Source organism: Choristoneura fumiferana, chromosome 6, assembly GCF_025370935.1.
Source record: "Choristoneura fumiferana chromosome 6, NRCan_CFum_1, whole genome shotgun sequence".
Classification (NCBI taxonomy): Eukaryota; Metazoa; Arthropoda; class Insecta; order Lepidoptera; family Tortricidae; genus Choristoneura; species Choristoneura fumiferana.
In genome coordinates this window covers 9,510,958-9,535,106 of record NC_133477.1, presented here as the reverse complement: position 1 = coordinate 9,535,106, position 24,149 = coordinate 9,510,958, and the positions used below count along the sequence as shown (strand labels likewise).

The following is a 24,149-nucleotide window of genomic DNA, read 5'->3' as shown; positions in this document are numbered from 1 at the left end:
CTATAGTAATCTACCTCACCTACGCACTTATATTGTTTTTGGGCTTCAGTCACTCCTGCTGGCTCGTGCTGAGACACCGACCGACTTCAGACTGGTATAAAATTATTTTCATGGTTTTTTGTAGTCAGTTCAATTTACTGTTATAATTTTTTTTTCACGCTTTTTGTTGTAAATAATAATAAAGATACAATAGTTTTATATCAAACTGCTAGTCACCTTTTACGAAACATTGCTTTTTCCGATGCAGAGACGTTCATTATTGAGGAGTCCTGGTGTCTCACCACCCGTTTTACCATATGCATTACGAGGAGCTTAAATTGCTTAGCAACTGCGTCAAAGTAATTAAAATTCAACCCGTGAAATTTAATAATTGTTATTGAGTAGTATGCATAAATGGACTTTCGCAGAAATAGTCGTACCAAACATACTAGACGTACCTAGGAACTGTGGACCTAAGATACCGAAAGGAATTTTTTACCGCTCAGTATATTAAGATTATATACATTTTAATTAAAAAAACTGTTTATTTAGAGATTATTTATTCAGCAAGAACAGAAATAAATACTTAATTAATTGGCTTACTCTGTGACAATAATTGTTTCTATACCGATTATAAAGTAGAATATGTACCTATCAACAAATTATTCGCAGACTCGTGTTCGGTGTTGAGCGTGAAAAACTTATGTTTCTTTAGGTTTCTACATTACAACTTGGTACACATTAACAAAAATGATGTAGGTAAGTGGTCTTGAAAAAACGGATTAAAAAAAAAGTGTTTATGATAAACATTGAGGCTTCTCGCCCGCTCACTTCAGAATGGCACGAGCTAATACCAACTAATAAAACCTACCCTTAAAAAAGGTCTAGACTTAAAATAAAAATATTAGGTATTTAAGAAAAGTCGCGCATGAGAAACTAAAATAGATGATGAAAAAATTGTTTTATGGTTAATTTGTATCGACGTTTACACCACCCGTTTGTGCACCCACTCAGGCATTTCATGCAAGTCTGGCCACACTATCGGCGCATAGAAGTATATTGCGGCCCACGTTATGATAATAGTTGTCACGGTAGGACCCGCTCCTGCGACGATCTGTAAAGTAATAGCTGCGTAAAATTTTAATTCTCATTCGTCGATATCTTGCTTCGCCGGATTTTTGTTTCATCGAATTGTCGTTTCGTAGGAATTTTCCAGTTATAGAAAATTACTTCACTAAAAGAATGATAAGAAATAAAAATCCGGTGGAACAATAATCTAATCAATCGGAAACTAATCGATAAAAAGCCATAAAATGACAGCGCGATGAAATGGACCGAAACACACAATAACCATACTTTCTAAAAAGCTGTCTGTGGCAGTATTTCAAATAAAAAAAATACGGCATCGCTTTATAATAAGTATTCTTGCTAATGTTCATAGAATATCGTAATAGTAGATAACTATCAATAAAAAAATTTAAATACGATTAAAGAAGGAAATAAGCAATGTTTTTTAGGGCTCCATGCCAGAATGGCAGCAAATTGAGCTGTATTGCTGTTGTTTTATAGTTACATACACAAATATCTGCCACAGCGCAGCGTGCTAAAATATGTGACACGTCCTACCGGCCGTATCAGATATTTACGCACTCTTAGTTGCGTCAGATATTTGTGCTAGTGACTGTACCGCCATAACCGTAACTGATAGACAGCTGAAATTTACATACAGTGCGTATTTTATTGCCGCTACAACAGCAAACGATACAATGAAGGTGAGCCATGTGTTGGAATATTACGGATTAATTTTAAAACATCTTGTATAATGTTATAATCTCAAGAAATTACCATGTGAGCGGTAGGGACTTTCGCAGCACTTTGTACAATGAGGTTTCCTGGCGTACCCACGGGGATCATGAAGCAAAACGAAGCCGAGAATCCAGCAGCGATGTTGTACCACAAGGGATTCTGCTTAGTAACTTTAGCCTGCCAACAATATCGGTGGTTATTTAAATTTTCAAATGTACCCTAAGAACGATTACCCACTGTAACGATCCCATTACTAAAAAACGAAAACGTTATATTATGATCCGAATTCGTAAAAATACGGATTGGAGTAGACATAGAACTATTTGTATGATTTGAGTATTTTCACGGATTCGGATCGGATTCGGGTAGGACGTAGTGCAAAACTGCTCTAATGCTTTGAGACAATGTAAACAAGCTAGCTGCCCGCCCCGGCTTTGCACTGGAATAAAAATGACAAAAGAGAGACTAAATCTACCCTGGAAGTATATTCTGGTCCACTCTCCATACAAAATTAGCTATTACTGCATACATTTGAGGGCCAATTTTTTTTTGCTTAGTATATAGAATTTTTTTAATTAGATTTCAAACAGTTTCTTTCATACAAACGTTCGTCTGTTAAATACAAACACAAAAAAATGTTAGCTCTCGTGGGACATAATTTATAAACTCAAATTATCAGTTAAAAAAATGACAAATAATGCAACCATTAACCTTTTTGCCGCCACGTCAAATACAAAAAACATACACCCATACGCCAGGCTTCTATATTGCAATGCCTAAAATTGAACCTTAACGCAATTGAACAAAGGTTTCTTTGGCATTGAAGTAATGGACGTTTATATAGATCGTTGGCGTGGGTGGAACCTGCGGTGCGTATATATGAGTCGTTGGCGTCCAAAAGGTTAAATGATGAAAGATGCACGAACATACATTTTTTCAATTAAATTTCCGTTAAGTATATAGTATATCTATGCAAAAGTTTGTGCTGCGTTCGTGTATGTCTATCATGTAAAAACTAATGAAGGTAACAAAAACTTAGGATCTCCCCACACCTATCGAAGCCAATCAAAAATCGTTTTATTTCCTTCGACGCAATAAAAGCAAAACCCTTCCCGTCATATATACCTAGCGCCATATATCCACGAAGACGCGTGATTTTGTCAAAATTAGACATTAATGACATTGTAATAAGAACCACGGCACGCGTCATCGTGAATGACTCTACCTATATATCGCATCGGTCGCGGCGATCGATGTCTTTTCCGCTCTTATTGCTTAGACACATAGCGCTCTTTTCCTCATAAATAGATATGGGAAAACCATTAGATTTCAAACTCAGATGGTCAGTAGTAATAGATGGTTATTAAATTATAGGATGCTACTGGAAAGTTTATTTTGTTAGGTTACGGTTGCCCTTACCAATTCCATTGCTATCGGTGCGATCACATTGCAGACAGCTACGTTTGATGCGAAATTCGTGACAAATACTGTGAAAATAATTATGATAAGTAAAATAACAGCGTTAGGCAAGTCCGATAGTTGCTGCAGAAACTCTCCAATTTTTCCATTTAGATCAGAATTTTCTTTTTTAGCAGCGGTAGACAAAGCGAAGCCTCCACCTGGTTCAAAAAAAGAAAACATTTTATTTTTATTTTAACAAGTTTCCTTGCACATACGAGGGTCCATTATTATTGTCACACATAACTCAGCATCCAAAATAATTGGTCGCTTCTGTACAGTCAAAGTCATAAATGGCTGCATAGATATTTATACACTCAACTGTACCTTGCCGCTTTACAGCCACGTACGTAGCCTCAAATAAAAGACAAAATATGAATTGCACACCGACTGTACGTTAAATGCTTATTTCTAAGGGTACATTCACAAACGATCCGTTTATCGTACTTATCGGTTTTGTTTATGCAAGACGTAAAGTATGTAAGTAGATGTATGTAGGTATGTATATTAATTGGTTACTGCAAAGTATATAAACTCGCTCATTGAACTACATACGCCATATCGCCGAATAAAAAAATATTGGACGGCAGTGTAAGCACATCCTAATGTGTTATCCTAATTATTTGAATTTGATCACAAATAATTCAGAAATGAATCAGATCAGGCATAAATCTGCATGTAATAATCATAAAATTATGTTGTTATACAATGATAACTTGTTAATGTTAAAATTTACAAGTTATTGTTATAATATGCGTAGTTCTATTAGCGTTTCACCCACTACCAGTTTCCTGTCGCATACATTGAAGAAATGCGAGACCGCATAAGCAAGAGATTTTAACGATTTGTAATTTTATCGCATACACACCATGTCATTTTACAAAATTCGTCCATTCTACTTGACTAGTATAAGCAACAGAAAACTGAAAGCGGTTGAAACCCATAATTTAACAAGCGTCATACATACCAAGCAAGAAAATGAAGCTGTATGGCAAAGTCTTATTCATTTCAAACCAATTTATCACGGACATCACTGAATTTGTCGGAAGGTCTTCACGATCTACGAAGAAAAAAACAATACAGTCGAACACACTTGTATGCAAAGCGTATGTGTGTATCTCGTACACCCGGAAATCTCAGGCTCGTGGTGTCACTACGCACCAACAGCTCGCCACGACCCACCCTGTGATAACTGACTGCACTGGTGACACCACAACACCTACTATTATTTATTATCAATTACTAAATACCCGTACACCGAATATTAGACAACACAGAATGATGTATTAACTAAATAGCTAAATATGAAGATATTGAAATGATTTATTCGTCGTTTACGTATATAAACAGATTGCTATGATTATTACTACCTACCGGTCTCTATCTACGGAACTTCTGGGATATATCTACATACTCCTCAAAATGTTGAAAATCATAAATTTAATTAAAAATGGTTTACTTATTACTTTTAACTGTGAAATTCTTCAAAAGTTCTTTGGTAGATGGCAGCAGGATCATCAGAAAAACAACCAGAGCAGCTGACGCAGAGTCTTTTATGCTAAAAACATTAAAAACGGTATCAATCTTACGTTGCTCCTAATAAGTTTTTCTGAAAAATTGCATTTCAGACGTGTAGACTTTTTGTATTTACATTAAAGGTGTACTAAACCAGTCAATCGGACGGTTTGAACAGAGAATTAAAATAAAAATGGATGATTTTTATTATGTGTGTGTTTTATGCTCATGTTTTCTCGGATAAAATTGGTTACATTAAATTTCGAGTTTGTCATCACAGCTCTATTTAGTTAGGACGCATAAACAGTAGTCATACACGAAATTGGTCCGAATGACATCGTCGTTAATTACTAGTTACAAAAGAAGCTATTTCCAGGTTTGTGAAGCTAAAAATTATAAATAGTTCAACTCGCAATTATGAATCAGAAACGGTTAGAATAGTTTCGGTCTTTCCAGAAGACTTTTTCAAAGTTAAACGAGTTGAGTGAGTGAGACTAACGGCGCGCAGAGGCAGTACGGACGCTATTTAACAGAAAAGATGCTGTTGGAATACCGTCGTGAACGTACTTGTCCTTGAAATAGGTGTTTTGAAAAGCCAAACTAGCAGGTTTCTGATTTATAAGACTGCGTTTCCATAAGCGAAGATGCGATGCGAGAAATGTGTTTGTCTTCAGTTATCCTCGCTCAGTGCCGTGAAAACAGCTCAGCGGAGCGAGGATAAGTAAATAGTTTCTATTGGTTTAGTACAAACATTACTCGCAACTTATTCTCGCACATTCGCGGAAATACAGCCTCATCGTGACTTAAAGGAAATAGTTTTACCCCCTTTAGCCACTTGGTCCTAATGCCTTTGTCCTACCGATCGGACCACATGAACTTATTTACCGGTTGGTTCGATTAATCGGACTACCAGGAATTGTAATTCCGCTTCGTCCTACCGATCGGACCACGTGACCTTTTGATTTCCTGTTGGTTTAATTAACTAATCGGTCTATAGGAACTATCGTTTTCTTAGACCAGGTAGTCCCACCAATAAGACCACGCGTTTTAGACACGAGTAACGTGACTAACAAATTTCACTCTTACCATGTCGGGTATGAATAACAATGGTGTAATTGGGCACCCAACAATATGCATTGATTTGTATTTTCGTATGAGACTCATGTTTGACTAATCCTTCGATTATATTCAAGATTATATTATCACAAGTTTTCACACAACCTTAATAGTAAATTGAAGCGAAAATAAAGACGTTATTGACAGTAAAAGAAAAAAAATACAGTAAAGGAATGGCTCTTAGTGCCAGTGCTTATTAAATCATTTACATAAATGAATCAATTACAATTAAATTTATTACTAAGTAATTTCGTTATTACGGTTGTCAGTCTCTCTGGCCAAAGCACCAAACTACTCGAATAGGTTACAGAAAAAATAGTTTATGTGGACCGATCGGTAGGACGAAGCGGAATTACAATTCCTGGTAGTCCGATTAATCGAACAAAAAGTACATGTGGTCCGATCGGTAGGATAAAGGCCGTAGGGCCACGTGGCCAGAGGGGTTTTATGCTTGGTTTTATAAAACACGTCTCACGAGAGCATGATTGAATACCTATTTAAGATTGAATACAATTTGAAGGTGTAAAAAATTAGGAAATAACAAAGCAATAACCTGTCCTTCGTTCTTGCTTTTATGGCCAGTTATATGTAAATGTAGCAGGGATGTGGCTAAAACAGAGATTTCAACAAATCTCTAAGGGATATGATCAAATCATGCAGGAATGGTGAATCCATTTCATCATTTGCCTAGAAAAATCTGTCATTTGATCAAATCCCTAAATCTTTTTAGTGAAACTATGTGATCAGCCACAAAAGGTAACATGTTTTTATTATTTCACCAGATTTGTTTAGTGATTTGATAAAATCCCTAAACATTCAGTGATTTGATGAAACGAACTCGCAAAATCAACTCGTTTTATCATTTCACTAATACACGTTCAGTGATAGAAATCTCAACTCTAGTACAGATGAAGTCACTCGTGTGGTCGTGTTACCTCCCTCCTGGACCTTCCCGCTTTAAAGTGTAATGCAAACCAAATACAATGTGCCTGTAAAAAAATAATGTTATGTGTAATTCGAGGTGCAAGTAATCTACAACATATCGTTCATGTGACAAATAATAGAGCATTTGAATAGAAATAAAATGAACTTATTTAGGCACTTGTAGCTTCGTGTTTTTATCATTTTTATCTATTTCATTATTTTTTGTTAATATATTAATATATATTATATGTTAATATATTTATATTCCGGCTTACAACCACTTATTCTTGTATTTAATTTACATGTACAGTATTTCAATAAAAAAACGGCCAAGAGCGTGTCGGACACGTCCGAAATAGGGTTCCGTAGCCATTACGAAAAATAAATTTCGTATTTTGTTCGGAATATTCCAAGGTTAGGTATATTTTATACCTTAGGCTGCTATTTACTCTTAAACTACAAATATTTCTTAAGAAAACTTAACCGTTATAGTTTTCCTTGTAAGTTTGATATACTTACTACCATCCTGAATTTTCTCAAATTTTTCCACCCACCGGTTTAGATTTAGAGGGGGGGACGCTCGATTTTAATGAAAATTTGCACTTTAATGTTGAATATTCTAAGTAATCTAAATTTAAGTGACAGAAAATATAGTTCTCTTAAAAAAATACCAACATATATTTAATAAAATTGTTATATTTAGGTACATACTTACGTCATTTCATGGAACCAGTTCAGAGATTTGATCAAATCACCTGTACAAATGTGGGATGGTGTGTGTGGAAGTGTGGAATGTGTCAAGTGGAATGATAAAACGGGTTCATTTTGCGAGTTCGTTTCGCTAACTCACTGTCGTGTTTCACGAATTTTAAATCACTAAACAAATTTGGTGAAATGAAAAAACGAATCGAGTTTTTGGCTAATTTTGTCATTTTACTAAACAGATTAACTGATTTTTTTTGAGGCAAATGCTAAAATGGTGGTCCAACATTATCATCCCGCGTGATTTAATTTTATCCCTTAGAGATTTGTTCAAATCTCTGTTTTGGCCAATTTCCTGTGACATATAATTATTTAATCAACGTAACGACATTTGTAACTGTTTAGCATACAGACAATAATAGCCCAGAAACAAGTGTCCGTTCCATACCACGTCTAACTAAAAACTACAAAACTGTATGGGTATTCTGTCACAGAGCTCGTGCTGTATTGTCTAAACTATAAAAGGATCTATCCAAAGAGCACGTACAAATTCGAAGGGATGCCAGCAGATTCAGAAATTAAATCGGCCCATCCATTAAATATCTGTGGCGAGCGACAGAAAAACATAGCCATCGCGCCGCCAAACAGGAGAAGGACCAACTGTAGAAAAAAATATTGTTTTAGGGATAAGAGCGAAACATAGATGTTAGTGCTGCTGCTTAAGTAGCGTAGTAGAATAAAAGCAACATGAGATATGCGTGCATAGGAGAGATTCGTGTCTTAACTCCTGTCCAGCTGTGGTGTAGGGGTTATAGCACGCAGCACGGAATTCTGAGGACCTCGGTTGGATTCCCAGCGCTGGTCTCTTTTTCTGGTTTTTCTGTGCATCCATGTCTCAGTTTGTATTTTCGATATGGTTTTACGGGATGACCGTAAAAGTAACACATTTGGAGTTGAAATAAAAAATACAAAAAGACTCCAAATAACGAATCATAATTTGATTGCTTCGTAGCAACATCTCTTGTCTGGGTGAGCGGTTAGTTCCGAAAGAGTGTTACGTCTCTCGATGACAGCGAAACATAGATGTCGCTAGTGCTGCTGCTTAAGTAGCGTAGTAGAAAAAAAGCAACCTGAGTTATGTGTGCTTAGGAGAATTTCGTGTCTAAACTCCTGTCCAGCGGTGGTCTAGGGGTTATAGCACGCAGAACGGAATGCTGAGGACCTGGGTTCGATTCCCAGCGCTGGTCTCTTTTTATGGTTTTTCTGTGCATCCAGTTCTCAGTTTGTATTTTTGATATGGTTTTACGGAATTGACCGTAAAAGTTACAAATGTGGAGTTGAAATAAAAAATACAAAAAGCCTCCAAAACAAATTAAGTATAATAGGTACGGTTTTATTTTTTAGAACGGCTAAGGTATAAGTAATATGAAACTGACAAACTAACCAGATTTAACGTCTCAAATTTATACTCAGCGGCACAAAATTTGGCAAACCCTACAACCTATTACTGCATTCTTTTGAGGACCAGATTTTTTGACGCTCATTGTATTTTGTTTTTGATGTAAATGCAATCTATGTACGAATGCTGCTTGCAGCGGTGTTTACCTATCCTGTTGTGAGATACAATATAAATACATAATTAGCTCGTGCTTTTTATACGAGATTCATCATGTACTACCGTTCCGCAGAAAAAAACCCAAATGTTTAATTTCCCAACTATAAAATTTCTGCGAAACCAAAAATTTTTCGCTGTGTATTTTCTTATAGTTTTATAGAGCACAGTAGGTCAGGTTAGGTTTGTTTTATGAAAGTTCCGAATATAACATGGTTTCGGAGAAATTTAATAGTTGGTAAATGAAACATTTGAATTTGAAAACGACAAAGAACCGAGGTTCGCAACTCAAACTCAAAATCAACTGACATAGTTGGCTTAAACGATTAAACAATAAGCAGCAAAGCATATTTTCGGAAAATTCAATCAATATTTTTTGGGTAGGTATCATCATCTTAGCCTTGATACGTCCCATTGCAGGGCACAGACTTCCACCCAGAGTGTGAGGGCCTGGGCTCACCCACGCAGGCCTAGTGCGAATTAGAAACTTCAGATACACTAATTGTTTCGAAGGTCAATGCAAGCTTTCTCACGACATTTGGTAGCCCTAACAGAAAAGCTTCAAATATAATTTCGAGATTTTTCGTACTATGTCTATGTCTTTTGTAAAGATTTGTCAGTATGGGTCAAAACATACCAAACCGTCCCATCATTACTTTTTTTTGCCTTTTGTCACACCAGGATTAAATGCTTAGTTAAATTTTACTGAGCAAAACCTCTAGTGTAGTTTTTGACACATACTCTTGGAACGCGTTCGCATTATAGTCTCAATTATAGCAAATCGGCAGCAGTGCCAGTAGCGCGTGTCAACAACAAAAGATGAGTAAATAGTTTCACGTACAACTTCATGCCATGTGATACTGCCCAGCGCGTTTATGTCCTTATCAACGGCCCGTTTTGCTGCTGCTATAGCCTCCTTGGTCATTTTCACTTTCTTGGCATTCGCGCTGCTTGGCCTGTTGACGTAAACAGTGTTCGCATTAAATTTACAGTGAAGTCGAGACAAGGATTAAAAATTTGTACTTAAATGTACACGTTATATATCTCCTAGACACTCCAGACGTGCAAAAGCGCCTTTACCACACGATATTGGTGAAACCACAGTTACAAAAGAGTTACTACTTCTAGTTGGCAATGGCGGCAAGTAAAAAAAAATAGATTGGTAACACATTCCACAGATAAAAAAAAACTTCACGTACCGATATGCATGCGCGCAAAGATCGCCGAAACTATAAAGTATTTTTTTAAAGTGCAAAGCTCTCGTGGCGTCAAAACGACGCTGCAAACAACATCTAGGCATACGAAACTAAATCCTTACCTTCCCAAGCCCATATACATGAAGAGAAGGTAGATGTACATGCAAATATTCATGGCAAGCATGTAGGGTATAGCAAATCCTGAAAATGCAGGGAACGACAAATATTCTGGAGCTGTCGGATAAGTTCTGAAATATAAATAATATTTTTATTATATTTGAAATTTAAAATCCTACCATATCTTAGATAAATTTACAATGCAACGAAACTAGCAAAATATACAAGGTGATGCCGACGGTAATCCGTCGGTCGATAGCTGATAGGATTGCTAATTATCTCTTAAAATAACTAATTTTGGATTTAGTAAAAATTAGTTAATTTATGAGATAAGAATTATTAAAATACGAACGTTATAAATAGTCCTTTAAATACTAAATTAGTCGCAGTACCGACAAGAGTGCCAACTCCACCTGTAAAGCGCAAAATTAAAAACTTTAAGATACTTTGTAAAGATACTTCCTAGTATGGAAGATTGTTTTGAAGTTACATAGATAAATAGCAAAAAACTTAACAGAAATAAAAGAATATTATTATTATTATTATTGTTTAACTAACCAATAGTTGCTGCAAATGTTATAGCACAAAAATAGCAGCTCGTAAGTTCGGTTGCTTGCTGTTCACCGCTAGCATTCTTTTCGTATATTCTCATAAGTCCTTGCTGAAAGGTAAACACATAATAAAGTAGATATAAACGTATGAAACACAGTACGTCATATAATTTTTTATCCTAAATTATAAAACTCAGTTCACTGGAACTTCGAAGCAAAAGTGCGAAGAAAGCTTGCTCTTTATAAATTGAATCACTGCGACAAGCTAGGCCTATAGATGTAAGTCATTTTAGGTAAAGACTTCTATCAAAATATTGAAGGTAGACATTTATCTTTATTTGATGTCATGGTTACAAGTTACAAGCCTACACTAGATACAACAAGTTACAGATTTAGGAAACTTTCGCTTCTATTATATCCATCATCGATATGAAATTACGTGTTATTTACATCGATGTAAAATGTATGGATATATGTATAACGATATAAAGCAAGGTAGGTATTTTGCAATTATACGTCAGAAGACGCCTCCCCCTACTAAATTCTCCCACTCACAATGATTTCCATTTGCATATTCAACTTAATCAACAAGATCCCCAACCTGTTTCTACCGTATAACAAAATTTAAATTTTGGATTTCATAATTAAACTAATTTTCATCACACTTGCTCGTAAACAGTGTCGAAACATGTAGGCTACCTTGGTTGCAACCCCCCAAATAAAACCCTCGACCTTAATGTACTTGTCATGAAATCCGTGATCGGTAAATGAGTCATTACCCGTACTAATTTTCTTGTCATGAAGCCCAAGGTCGGTAAATGAGTGGGATACTGCATGGGGGAGGAGGCTGGCGCTGCCAAGAGCGTAGCCAGTGGTATCGGCAATTTTTGAAAAAATATTAGTTTTTCTTTTACAAATATACAATTTTACTCGCAAATGTGATGAAAAACATTGTATGTCGCACGGGCGGTTCTAGAATTACGAACATCGACTCATTAAAGCCTTCAGTCTTCGACTTCGGGCTTCTAATAGACTCTCGTTCGAAATTCCTTGTTTACCGCCCCTTAAGACACAATGTGCTATTATTTTTCACTCTGGACTCAAACAGACGGGATATTCATTCATAGTACCTGTGTATTATTTTCAATAAATTTTCGTTTAACTGCAGTGGTACTTATTTAAGTTCTAGTAAAAATTATTTAGCTATATGGTGGAGGTCAAACATTCTTTACACTACCTTGTCGCTGTTTTATGTACAAAATTATCAGAAGGCATATAGTGACAAGGTAGTAAACTGTGCTTTTAAAGTAAAAATTTCGGGGATTTCAAAGTTATCAACGTTGTTTTTATTGTACAAATTTACCTGCTCATAAACTCTCAGCAGAGCGAAAACGATCGGAACCATCAACGTCGCAGCGGCAGTGTTTGTAATCCACATCGATATAAACATGGTAACGAAGCACACGGCGAATAACGTCCTGAATTTAAGCGTAAGAAAATGTTATATATTTTTTTTTCGATTGGATGGCAAACGAGCAAGTGGGTCTCCTGATGGTAAGAGATCACCACCGCCCATAGACACCTGCAACACCAGGGGGATTGCAGATGCGTTGCCAACCTAGAGGCCTAAGATGGGATACCTCAAGTGCCAGTAATTTCACCGGCTGTCTTACTCTCCACGCCGAAACACAACAGTGCAAGCACTTCTGCTTCACGGCAGGATTAACGAGCAAGATGGTGGTAGCAATCCGGGCGGACCTTGCACAAGGTCCTACCACCTGCAAAATATTAAGCTTTTCCTCTCGCTACGTCGTCCATCTGTCTGTCACAAGTCTGTATCTCAAGAACCGTAATTAATTGAAGAAACTTGCACATAATGTGTAAATCTAATTGGCATTAAAACAAATAATAAAATTAAAATTAAAGGGGTTTCCCTACAGGAAACGTGTTACTATATCGGTCATAGATTTTGCTTACTTGTAATGTGAATATCCGATACATTTGATACACCGCAAAGCCAACCGTTTGTGCAAACCCGATTGCTCTACCGCACTTGCTAGCATTATGCTTCCAAGGAACATTATTATAGTATCCTAAACGAAAACAAAAATCACAGATTTCAGTACCTAAGATACAAAAAGTTCAATAAGCACACATTAACGATTAGGTATTTCGATGATTTTGTTATCGATATAGAAGTACGTATAGAAGGTTTTCCATGACAAAAAAAAACTCAAAAAACCAAGTATTGGAATTATTTTAGCCATTAAATGCGACCACAGGTTCTCAAAATATGGGAAACCGAAATAAAGTCTCAGGCAAGAACTAATCTACACTAAGTAATTTGATTTCAAATAACTATCATTTGTTTTTTTGTTCCATCATCATCAGGGGTCCAACACTTCGCCAGAAAGCTATACTATTTTTGATAAAGGCTATTTTTGTTTTATGCATTTAAGTGAAAAGTGCCTGTGGGAAACCAACGAAAATTGCGTGCTACAGAGCTAGGAAGATAATTAAACCAATTGAAAGCTAGCTCTAAATAATAACATTTTTTACGTTTAAATGATCCGCTAATCGTATACTAAAATATTATACACTTACATTCACGTACGCTTGACATGTTTTACGCGTGTTCATCACGCCCGTCAGAGGGAAAACGATAACCGGAAGGAACGACGTTACTTGAAGCGGGATACATTCCGATACCCAGTACACTGCCATGATTACTAAAGTGTAGGCACACCATTGGTATTTCTAAAACATGTTTTTTCTTTAATTTTCTGGTATGAAGTGCAATTTTGGGACAATGAATGGGATTTGTAATATGAATGTACCAAGTACATATATTGTGTTTCAATCCAATTTATGAAAAGTGTAAACAAAGACGCCATTAACCCGACCACAGACATTTATTTTAGTGATGTGAACACCTAGCTACCTAGTACAATCGAGTTCATAAACTTGTGAGCAAAAATTTGATCAAAAATGTCTGAACACGCTTTTGTGCCGTTAACATAGAGTCGTGTTCAGATATTTTTGATCAAAATTTTTGCTCACAAGTTTATGAACTCGACTGTACCTATTGCAAAATAGTTCATCTGTTTAGTAAATCGATTAATTTATTAATCGAACAGATCAAAGTATTTTTGTCTATTTTATTATCTACAATACAATACTTGATTTAATTACAAAGACTGTTTATTCAACTATAAAAGCAGTAACTATTTTTTATAAATTTTCAGGCAAGTAAATAAAAATCGCTTATTAAATCGAATTAATCTATTTAAAAAAAAAAAACAATTTTTCCACCATCTCTACCCTAGTCTATGCTACTACAGATACCCATGTTTCATTCAAGAAATAAAGTTAGATTTTGAGGAAGATTATTCAAATGAAAATTAAATATTATAACCAAGTGAACTTTGGTGAAAAAAAATATTAGACGTCTAGTTAAAAGACGCGAATTATAGATGAATGTGTTATTGATTCGATCCACTGGGTATTTATACAAGATTTTTGATGAAATCGGTGCGTTTACACTTTTTATAAATTGGATTGATATAAAGCATTATCTAGCTAGTAGAGCCCTGATTATATTATTCTCATTGCTTGACACTACAGTGCTTGTTTTATCTCTTGTAACTCGTTAGCATGATAGCATCGCGGCCCTGCGAAGTCATGCTACTGGAATGGTTTTACTGGAATAATGTAAACAAGATCTAGTAGTTCTCGTACCTAACTACCGAGCTGAACTGAGGTAGGTAGCGCATGATATGTTTTTGAGAATGGGTAAGACCAAAAAGATGCACACCTTTACGCAGGTAGTTAGCATTACTATTAACGTATGATTAATTTCGTGTCACAATGGAAAACAATAATAGTAATTCTAACTACCTGCGTGCGTTAAGGTGTGCAACTTTTTGGTCTTCACCCAAATATGTAACTTTTAGTGCACTCATTAAGAAGTTGTTTTTTTTTAGTTTCTTATCTGGGTGGAGGTCCAAAAACTGACCGTGTTACATGGAACATAATCAAATCATACTACAACCAGTGTTACGTGGTGTCGAACTCTTTAAACTTCATTATTAGGTTTATCTTACTGCACTGCTAGGGTTCAGATATTGTGGGGTATCCATATCAACGAATATTATTATATACCTTTAATATTACTTACCTCTGGAGGGAATGGCGTCAACATAAAAATGCATACGATAGGTGCGAGAAAAGCTACAATTCCCCTCCAGTGTATTGATGCAAATGTCTTAAGTTTTTGCACAATAGTCAACGGGGGCGGGGGTGCCCTGAAAAGAAAATCAACAGAATCTTGATAGATATGGCTGCTGATAATAAAAGAAAAATTAACAAAAAAAGGAACCGACTACAAAAACCTTGAAAATAATTTTCTACTAGTTTGAAGTCAGTGCCTCACTCAGCACGAGCCAGCAGGACTGGAACTAAAGTCGTCTACCTCACCTACATCCTATATATTGGGCTTCAATCACTCCTGCTTGCTCGTGCTGAGACACCGACTTCAAAGTAGTAGAAAATTATTTTTAAGGTTTTTGAAGTCGGTTTCATTTTTTGTAAAAAAAATATTTTCATTGTTTTTAGTAATTTGTAGCAAAAATGTTTCCATTAAGCTCAAACACAGCATAGTTATATCATTTTATAATAGAGTACCGGTAGCTATGGTCTTCTTTATCAGGGGCCAGTTCACCAAAATGATACTTTCTGAATGTAAATAATTGTCTTGATGTTTAAAATGCCAAAATCAAGGGTTTCTCTAAGATCCCATCATGAGATCCTGACTGGGTGTCAATGGGGCCAACTTGGAAGTATGTCCATTAGAACTAAAAAATAATTTTGAAATTCGGCCCACAATTGGCGAAGTTATCGCGTAACAAACATAAAAAAAAAACATACACTCGAATTGAGAACCTCCTCCTTTTTTGAAGTCGGTTAAAAATCATGAAAATATGGCCAAGTAACATTGGCAGCAGATAATTTAGCAAGCAAGCTCCTAGTTTGATCAAAGTATTTATTCTTTTCCATTTCGCAAGGTTTACATTAAAAATAAACCCTCCAGCCACGTGCATGTCAGGCCATGCGCGGTACAATCAGGTTTGATTGTTTTCCTTTTACATTCGTTATAATGTAGGTACTACTGTAATAATAATGTAGTAGTGTGGGGATCGTGCTCAGTGGCGTGCAATTGGAGAGGCCTATAAGTCCAGCAGTGGACTAAGATAGGCCTATGATGATGATGATAATGTACTACTACATTTCCAAAATTTGCAGATTCATTTCAGCTAACGGGTTACTTGAGAGGGGAGGAGGCACTTGAATCTAGCTAAAATTAGCACTTCAAAGCTTATTTTTCTGCAAATTGATCCATATTTCGAAAAACGGTCCCTTATGGTGATTTTCCACCGGCGAGGGGAGACGAGACGAGGCGAGACGAGAATTGAAATTTGTATACTCGCGCGCCCGCCGCGAGCCGCCGCGGGTCGCCGCGGGAGCTGCCATACACATTTCAATTCTCGTCTCGCCTTTTCTCGTCTCGCCTCGCCGGTGGAAAATCACCTTTACAACCTATAATGTCTTTACTAGGGTCTACGGAACCCTAAAAATTATCCTATTTTAAAAGCTTTTGCTTAACGTTTGTATTGGTTATGGAGAAATGTGGATTAGTGGATATGATGACCACGTTTATTTTAAATCATGCAAGTCGAATTTTCATCCAGGGCATTTCATTCTTTCCATTGATCATTAGGGAGAATTGCAGAAAAGCCCGCTACGATAAACGTTTGATACAATTTTAATAACAGAAACTTATAATAATACTCACGAGAACATGGTCTGAACAAAATTTCATCAATTCTTTGTATTGAGTATTAAATAATATTCTTCTTTCTCTTTAATGGCGGCCACTAGAGGTGTTTGTGTCAATGTCACAAAAATCGAATAAGCAGTTGACGTTTCTAAATACGAAAGTTGTTTTGCAAAGGTTTTGCAATAGAAACTACTATAATATAGTTAAATGTTTGTCTGTTCTCGCCTCCTTGTTAGAACAGGTAATTACTAAAAACAGATCGAAGAATAGTAACGTACTGACTGATGCACTGCATGTCTATTTATATTTTGTCTCAAATTATTTTCATTTTATTATATGACTGCCCAAATAATAACTAATAAATCCAACCTGAGTCCTCAAGCTTCGAAGCCACGTGCTCTAACCATTAGGCTAGCCAATTAAATCGTCTGGTGGTCTGGTAGTAGGTATAGATAATTACGAAAAAAGCTGTATACATTAAATCTGTAAGCTTATTACAAAGGAATATGGTGGACATCCATACTAATCCATACTAATTATTATAAATGCAAAAGGTGTGTGTTTGTGTGCTTGTATGTTTGTCCGTCTTTCACGTCGAAACGGAGCGACGGCACGACGTGATTTTTGGCATAGAGATTGTTCAGTATTGCCAGATGTCAGGAGTCTCGATCTCCTAATGTTTTTATTCACGGTGGCCACACCGGATTATCAAAACTACCGACATCCGAATAACCGCTTCCCTCCACTTTTTCGACAACAAAACCAGCTGACTCGTCAGCTGGAACGCCATTCAATTCTCTATTTTTTATGTATTTTTTAGTATTAACTAAGGATTTGAATTGTAAGCAGCCGTTACGCTGCCCGAACTTTACCAGCTTTCCTTCAACTGTAGTTTAAATTTAACGTAAGCTCAGTGCTGCTGCGGAAGACTCCTTGCACCCCTGCGCTGATCTGAAGGCTAAGTGCGACACCAGAGGTAAGAGTTGACAGTGATTTCGGAGGAGCTGAAGACTTCGAGCCAACGGTGCCCGTTACCGATGCCCTAAGATCCTGCCCCACAGCAGGCGAGGAGTTCTTAGGTGAGAGCTTTCTACAGTAGCCATTCTTTCGCGTGCTTTATTTATTTTGTTTTACCATTTTTTCAGGAGACGCAATATTTTGCTTCCGACACGTTCCTTCACCATCCCTACTTTCCTCTCGTCGCTATTTTGCAAATTTCCATACAGTCCACTTCCCCTTTCTCGCACAGAGATAGTTTATGTGCCCGAGAGTGACATAGGCTACTTTGTATCCCGAAAAAATGCACAGTTTCCGAGGGAACAGCGCGCGATAACTGAAGTCAATGGGGGCGAAGCCGCGGGCACAAGCTAGTATCTTTATAATCGAGTGCACTATTGTAAGAGATCTTTCAAGATGCGTCTCGTCTGCAATTTCAAATAATACTTTCATGTAAAGGGCGTATCTACAGGTTATTGAAATACACGTCACAATTGCCACATAGCGAGGTTTCAGGTGCTTTCAGTGTCATCGCGCCATTACGACGTTCTTCGAAGCACGTAGCCCGGTAACAGAAAAATGCGGGGCCGGGCTGCATGCGATCAGTCCTCACTCGGCAGCTCCGCGGGACGGTCCTACCCGCGCCGTCAGTACAAACCAAACTCACGAAACATCGTCAACTCCAAAAACCCACTGTTCACTCTGTGTCCTACCATGCATTTGCAAATGTGTTAAATGAAATTGACATAAAAGATGACTCGAGTTATGGAGAATTTATGATATCTTTGCACGGGACAGATTTGGCAACGGATCGCGATTCTATCAACAGGTTAGTTTTAACTAGCTTTGATACACGCTGAAAATGTTGTCCAATGAGCCATGCCGTTTGGCAGCTGTCAGGATCAACGCTATTAAATGGGTTTTATCGTTTTTAGGATTAGAAAAAATAGAGCTGACTATGTGATTAAAAATAAATAATACGGACTATCGTGATACACTTTTTAATTTTAAATAACTAAGCTTTCGAATTTCTTCGTAAAATTTATCACTTAAATTACATTGATAGTTAGGTATCTTAGTTATACTCCAAGTCAAGTCCAAACCCAGAATGTTGAAATTTTGTATAAATGTTAAAAAAACAGATTTGGTGAAATTACCACAGTAAGAGGATTGCAACAGGGAAAAGGTCGGGACCGCAAGCATTTTCTTATCACACTTGTGCTTAATTGAATTCCGATCTTAACTAACCACAAGAAAGTGCAAGCAGTGAAAATTACGTTCTTTCTTTCGTGTAACAATAACGCGGGAGTTCGGGAGGGCCGTAAAAATATTCGTTTATTTTCGCTCGTTGTAACTAGGCCAAAACATAGGAAATGATCCTACCTTCGGTTCAAATGAGGGAACTGACAAATTACGCGGTTATTAATTTACGATAAAGTCTTCGGTAAATTAACGACAACGTGGTATTTTTGTATTAAAAACGTGAATCTTGACATTTGCTGTTTGAAGATCAAAGGAATCCAGCACGTTAAGAGAATGATTACGATGAGAGTTCGAAGAGGATTAATCCAAATGGATAACTTTCAAATATAATAATAAGGTGTGTTATTTGTTGTGTTGAGCAGTTTCGAAGGTGAGCAGAGGTTTACGATTAATACGGCAATTTGACATGTAAAAGCCCAAACATCGGCATTATACGACAAAACAGAGCTGCAGTTCCTAATCCGTATCAAATTTTATTTTCGCAATATTATTTCGCATATTAAATTATTTGGTAAATGATGATGATCAATATTTAATTAATTTACCACGTAATTGTTGTATTCAGGTTAAAAAAATTAAAATATTTCAAAACAATTTACCCTAAATACAGCATAATTTATACTCTACCCTCTATGGTTATATTATTGGTGTAACCACCAAGCCGAGCCACCAAGTAATAAATGCATAGTAAATGTCGCTTCCCGTGTAAAATACTACATGCACCCAGTACGATATGCAGTTGTGGTTGTGTCTCCTGCATATATTAATTTCTTCTTGTTGCTATAACTTCAGCTTGTTTGTGGTGATTAAATAAATTCATAAGACATTTCGCAGAGTTCAAGGTTTGCAACCACGGGACCAAGCCTAATATGGTATGTCTTTTATGGCAGTCATGAACCGGAAGACACTGCATTAGCAGATCTCTCACTAGGTGGACCGGTAAAATATTGTGAAAGTTGTGGACAACCGATGGATGCACGTATCAAGTTATAGTTCCCAACGGGAAGATACTATTCAGTGTACGTTTTATGGCTGGTATTCATGATACTATTTGATAGCATCTGCTCGAAGCATAATTAGATACCATGTATTTAATATTTTGCATTAGATTCTGTGGCTATATCCACAGAATTGCGTATACGCCGTGATAGTTTGCTTTTGAGTGCTGCCTCTTAGCACAGGTATTTTTTTACTTAAAAAGGGGCACCAGCGGTAATGTAATATGTAGCTGCTCTCAAGAAATTGAACGGTTAATTTTTTTTGAGTGATGTATATAATTTACACGGGAAAGAAGTTCTGGGGATTTAGCTTTGTTTCGCTTACTTTAGGGAAAAACTAGGCTCAATACTTTGCAGCAAGCTATTTTATTAATGTAAATTACATTGTGTGACTCGCGCATTGATTGGTGAATTATACTGCTACGAAACTTAGTGACCTGAGTGCCAACGGCACCAACGTGTTATTCATTAGTATAATTACAAACACACTCGGCGGCATATTGGCTTTAAGGAGTGCTGATAAACGTGAGCATTCACTTGTAACAAAACATCGAGATTTCGCCATTTTTTTTAACCTGAACAAGAACAACGAACATAAACAAGCATAGAGCCAAACATTGCTACGGACATTAAAATGCTCGTCAAAAATGTATATATTCTCGACGATGTCGGACGGATGCTAGAAAAAAAGCTCGAAGCAAATTTACCGTCCTTTTGCTTGAATCCTCGCTATAGCTAGCACTCCTGTTGACAGTGAGCTTTTACAGGTAATACATTCGCTACGATGCTCATTACAAGTGAATGGTCAAGTTTATCAGCACCTTTGAAAATTTCGTAGAACACTTATATTCCAGTCTGATAAATTAATTTAAACAAACTTGGTCCCAATACTGATCACGTGGTTGCTCTAGTGTACACCATTTATTTCTAAGTATCGAATATAATTCATTTTTAAGAATCTTAAAATGCTTGAGATCCGTAGGCCGTATATTTTGTTAGGTAATGAAAGTCTAAAATGTTTTTACCAGTTATAAAAAAAAAACTCTTTTGTTTGCAAATGCATGTGTCAAAAATGAGAGACAAAGATAATCGAATATTAATTTAACAGAAGCCTAATGAGAATTAATGATTTTGGTGGTCAGTGTTTCCTGTATATTTCAGTTAAAAGTAACATAAATCGGCATCGTACTAAAAGCCACTACAATCACTCCATATCAGTTATTCTGGAGTGGAATTGATAAAATAACATAGCTTTTGACACATGCTACACAATTAACACAACTTCATACAGCGTCATAAATCTAAAAAAAAACTACTATATACACAAAATTAAATTAAGTCGCCACACTCATGTGGGCACTTTATTTTTCAATTTAAGGTTATTATTTTACTAAGATATGTTACCAGCTCCAAGCTTAACAATTCCTTTCTTTATCTTTAGTATTATAAATAACTTATAAACCTTCACTATTTTTACTAACCCTGGTGTCTATTAAAAAAACCGGCCAAGAGCATGTCGGACACGCTTAAAATAGGGTTCCGTAGCCATTACGAAAAAAATTAGTAATATTTTTCTAAGGATTTCGTATTTTATACGGAATCTTCCAAGTTTAGGTATATTGTATACCTTAGGCTGTTATTTATTCATAAACTACTAATAATTCTCAAGCAAACTTAGCCGTTATAGTTTTCCTTGAAAGTTTGATATACTTACTATCATCCTGAATTTTTTCAAATTTTTCCACCCACCGCTTTAGATTTTAGAGGGGGGGACGCTCGATTTTAATGTAAATTTACACATTACAGCTTTATAGCATTGATAGTCCCTGAGCAAAGCCGCGGACGGACAGACAGACAGACAGACATGGCGAAACTATAAGGGTTCCGTTTTTGCTATTTTGTCTCCGGAACCCTAAAAAGTATCCTTTACTAACCAGCTATAAAATCAAGTCCCATGGGTGCCTTATTGCTCTCACTTTGCTGTCGTGACGATGAAACATCTGTGTCGTTACGACACGAATAGAAATGTTTTATCTTCATTATTGCCACAAACCTAATCACTGCTCGGGATTTATTTTTTTAACTATTTACTTTTAGTCTGCATGAAAAGCTGCGAGACTTATCTTATCTACCCATTTATCTGCTAGACATTGTAAAATTATATTATTTATGAAACATGTGCAAGGTATTGAATAGCTTAAAGCTATTTCCCGATGAATAAATATCATGCATAAATAACAAGACGAGGTTTATACAGAAGAAATAAAAAGCAAATAATTTTTAGAAATAAATGCTTAATTAGCTATAACGCTCTTGACCATTTTACGTATTTAACTTCCTAAGTAAAATTCCACAGGTTTTTCAATACAAAAAAGTTCATAGTCAATTAAAGTTGTCCTGTTAAAAATTCTGTACTGTATCGATATGATACTCACTCGTTACTATCAAGGGAACCTGTAGCACTAACGCTGCCGGTATCAGTGGGATCACTTGATACATTGTCTGGATCCTCGCTACCACCTGGTACATCATCCACCATTGTTCAATATGATAATAGTTCTTCTTGTTATATCGTTCTTCTTCCTGTTTGTAATCCCGCAAAATGTAACAATATTGTTTGATAATTGTTGGAGTTTAGATACGAAGTGTTCCAGCTGGTCATGGTTTGTCGGGCTTCAAACTTTGTTTGATCGATTGATAAGGTTTAGGTTGAAATGAGTGTGTCTAAAAATGCAGGGAGCGGTATCAATTCAGCGATGTCATACTACCAGTAAAACTAGTATTCGCAGCGAAACTGGGCGAAAAACTTGTAAAATTATTTGATTGAAATAACGAATAGGCGTTACAGATTTTGAAAATTGAAAAGTGGCATTGCACTATTTTTATCTTGATTTTTTGCTATAATTTGTGTAATTGAGCCAACTCTTTGCGATATACACATATCATATTCGTTTTTTAACCCCCGACGCAAAAAGAGGGGTGTTATAAGTTTGACCGCTATGTGTGTCTGTGTGTCTGTAGCTCTATTTATTTAATCGTATGGCATGTAGCTCTTAAACGGCTGGAACGATTCGAATGCGGTTTTTTTATTTAAAGGCAGGATTTTCAGCGATGGTTCTTAGCGAGCACTGCCTTTTCGCAACGTAACATTTGGCAACTTGTTTCATTTCGCAAACTCTAAAACTGTAAATATTTCAGGATTTATTTCAGGGCCATCGTGTAGAACTCTTTAGGTTAGGTTAGTTTTATAAAAATCCTGAAATATTTACAGTGTCAGAAATATTAAACAGTTGGGAAATGAAAAGTTGCGAAATGAAACAGGTTGCCAAACGTTATTCGCCGAAACATTAGAAAAGACATGTTTCATCAAAATCTGTTTACCCGTTTTTGAAGTGACAAAGTCGGGGGTTTTCGAACTTTTTGTTGGTTAGGTTATTTGACAACGAATGCTTGCTCGGGTGGTTGTTAACCAACTAAGCTTTGATAATGAATTCGTAGCGAGTTCGAAACTCATAAACACTTTTTGTGATTTTTTGATAGTAGGTTAGGTCATGTGTGATATAATATATTGTTCGATGTGGAAGAGGGGGAATACAGGTCCTGCGTACTAACACATTATATGATTCGCACAAACTCAAAACTGTAGTGTACAGTTTGTAGCGGAGAAGCAAAGTAAAAACAATGTCGTTCATTGATATGGACCCCCGTAAAGTAATAGCTGACTGACTCTATCAATCAATCGTCAATTGTGTAATTTTTATAACAAAATTAAGTTTTTGTTAGAGTTAGTGTCAGTGACTCATATCAGTGACGCGTCTAAAAAATCACGCATTAAATGAAAATAAAAGCGTCTCTCTAACTGCCGGATATACTTATTATAATGAGTTTGTTCTAATTTATAATACCAAAAATAATGAAAATATATTTTTCATCGGACTAATTCGTTCTTTCAAAATACGTCTTGCAAGTGACAGACAAAATGGATAATGAGCAGTCATTACTTTTTTTAGATTGCTTCGTCTGATTGACGATTATTTAACCGTATTGGTAGATAGTGACGGAAATATGTCCGCCTTTGTA

The 24,149-nt window shown here is 36.3% G+C and overlaps 2 protein-coding genes across 3 annotated transcripts in view; one reads left to right on the top strand and one right to left on the bottom strand.

The window, feature by feature from the left end:
- Nucleotides 1-522: 522 nt before the first annotated feature.
- Nucleotides 523-22,729, bottom strand: LOC141428990 (protein I'm not dead yet-like). Of its 2 annotated transcripts, none has more exons than XM_074089111.1 (15): nucleotides 22,505-22,729; nucleotides 15,154-15,280; nucleotides 13,581-13,733; nucleotides 12,954-13,069; nucleotides 12,340-12,454; nucleotides 10,984-11,086; nucleotides 10,778-10,838; nucleotides 10,431-10,556; nucleotides 9,954-10,068; nucleotides 8,048-8,160; nucleotides 4,710-4,801; nucleotides 4,211-4,303; nucleotides 3,205-3,404; nucleotides 1,825-1,962; nucleotides 523-1,093 (listed from the first exon to the last, which is right to left on the bottom strand). In XM_074089111.1, exons 1-15 carry the CDS (start codon nucleotides 22,606-22,608, stop codon nucleotides 965-967), a joined length of 1,785 nt encoding a protein of 594 aa, XP_073945212.1. In that variant the 5' UTR covers nucleotides 22,609-22,729; the 3' UTR covers nucleotides 523-964. The 2 variants fall into 2 exon arrangements, with proteins under 2 accessions (XP_073945212.1, XP_073945214.1); XM_074089113.1 differs by lacking the exon at nucleotides 22,505-22,729 and adding an exon at nucleotides 16,828-16,920.
- LOC141428991 (uncharacterized) overlaps nucleotides 18,393-24,149 on the top strand; it is a 41,132-nt gene continuing 35,375 nt past the window's right edge. The window contains exon 1 of the mRNA XM_074089114.1: nucleotides 18,393-18,637. The gene's annotated coding sequence lies outside the window, so the exon portion shown is untranslated. The remainder of the gene's footprint in view (nucleotides 18,638-24,149) is intronic.

What these genes read in the sequence shown, in the direction of transcription:
- LOC141428990 (XM_074089111.1), bottom strand. Translation starts at nt 22,608, where the DNA reads ATGGTGGATGATGTACCAGGTGGTAGCGAGGATCCAGACAATGTATCA. An exon ending in TGACGCCATTCCCTCCAGAG is followed by an intron (nt 13,734 to 15,153) that starts GTAAGTAATATT and finishes AACATGTTTTAG; the next exon opens with AAATACCAATGGTGTGCCTA. An exon ending in TGCTGAGAGTTTATGAGCAG is followed by an intron (nt 11,087 to 12,339) that starts GTAAATTTGTAC and finishes TTTACCTTTCAG; the next exon opens with CAAGGACTTATGAGAATATA.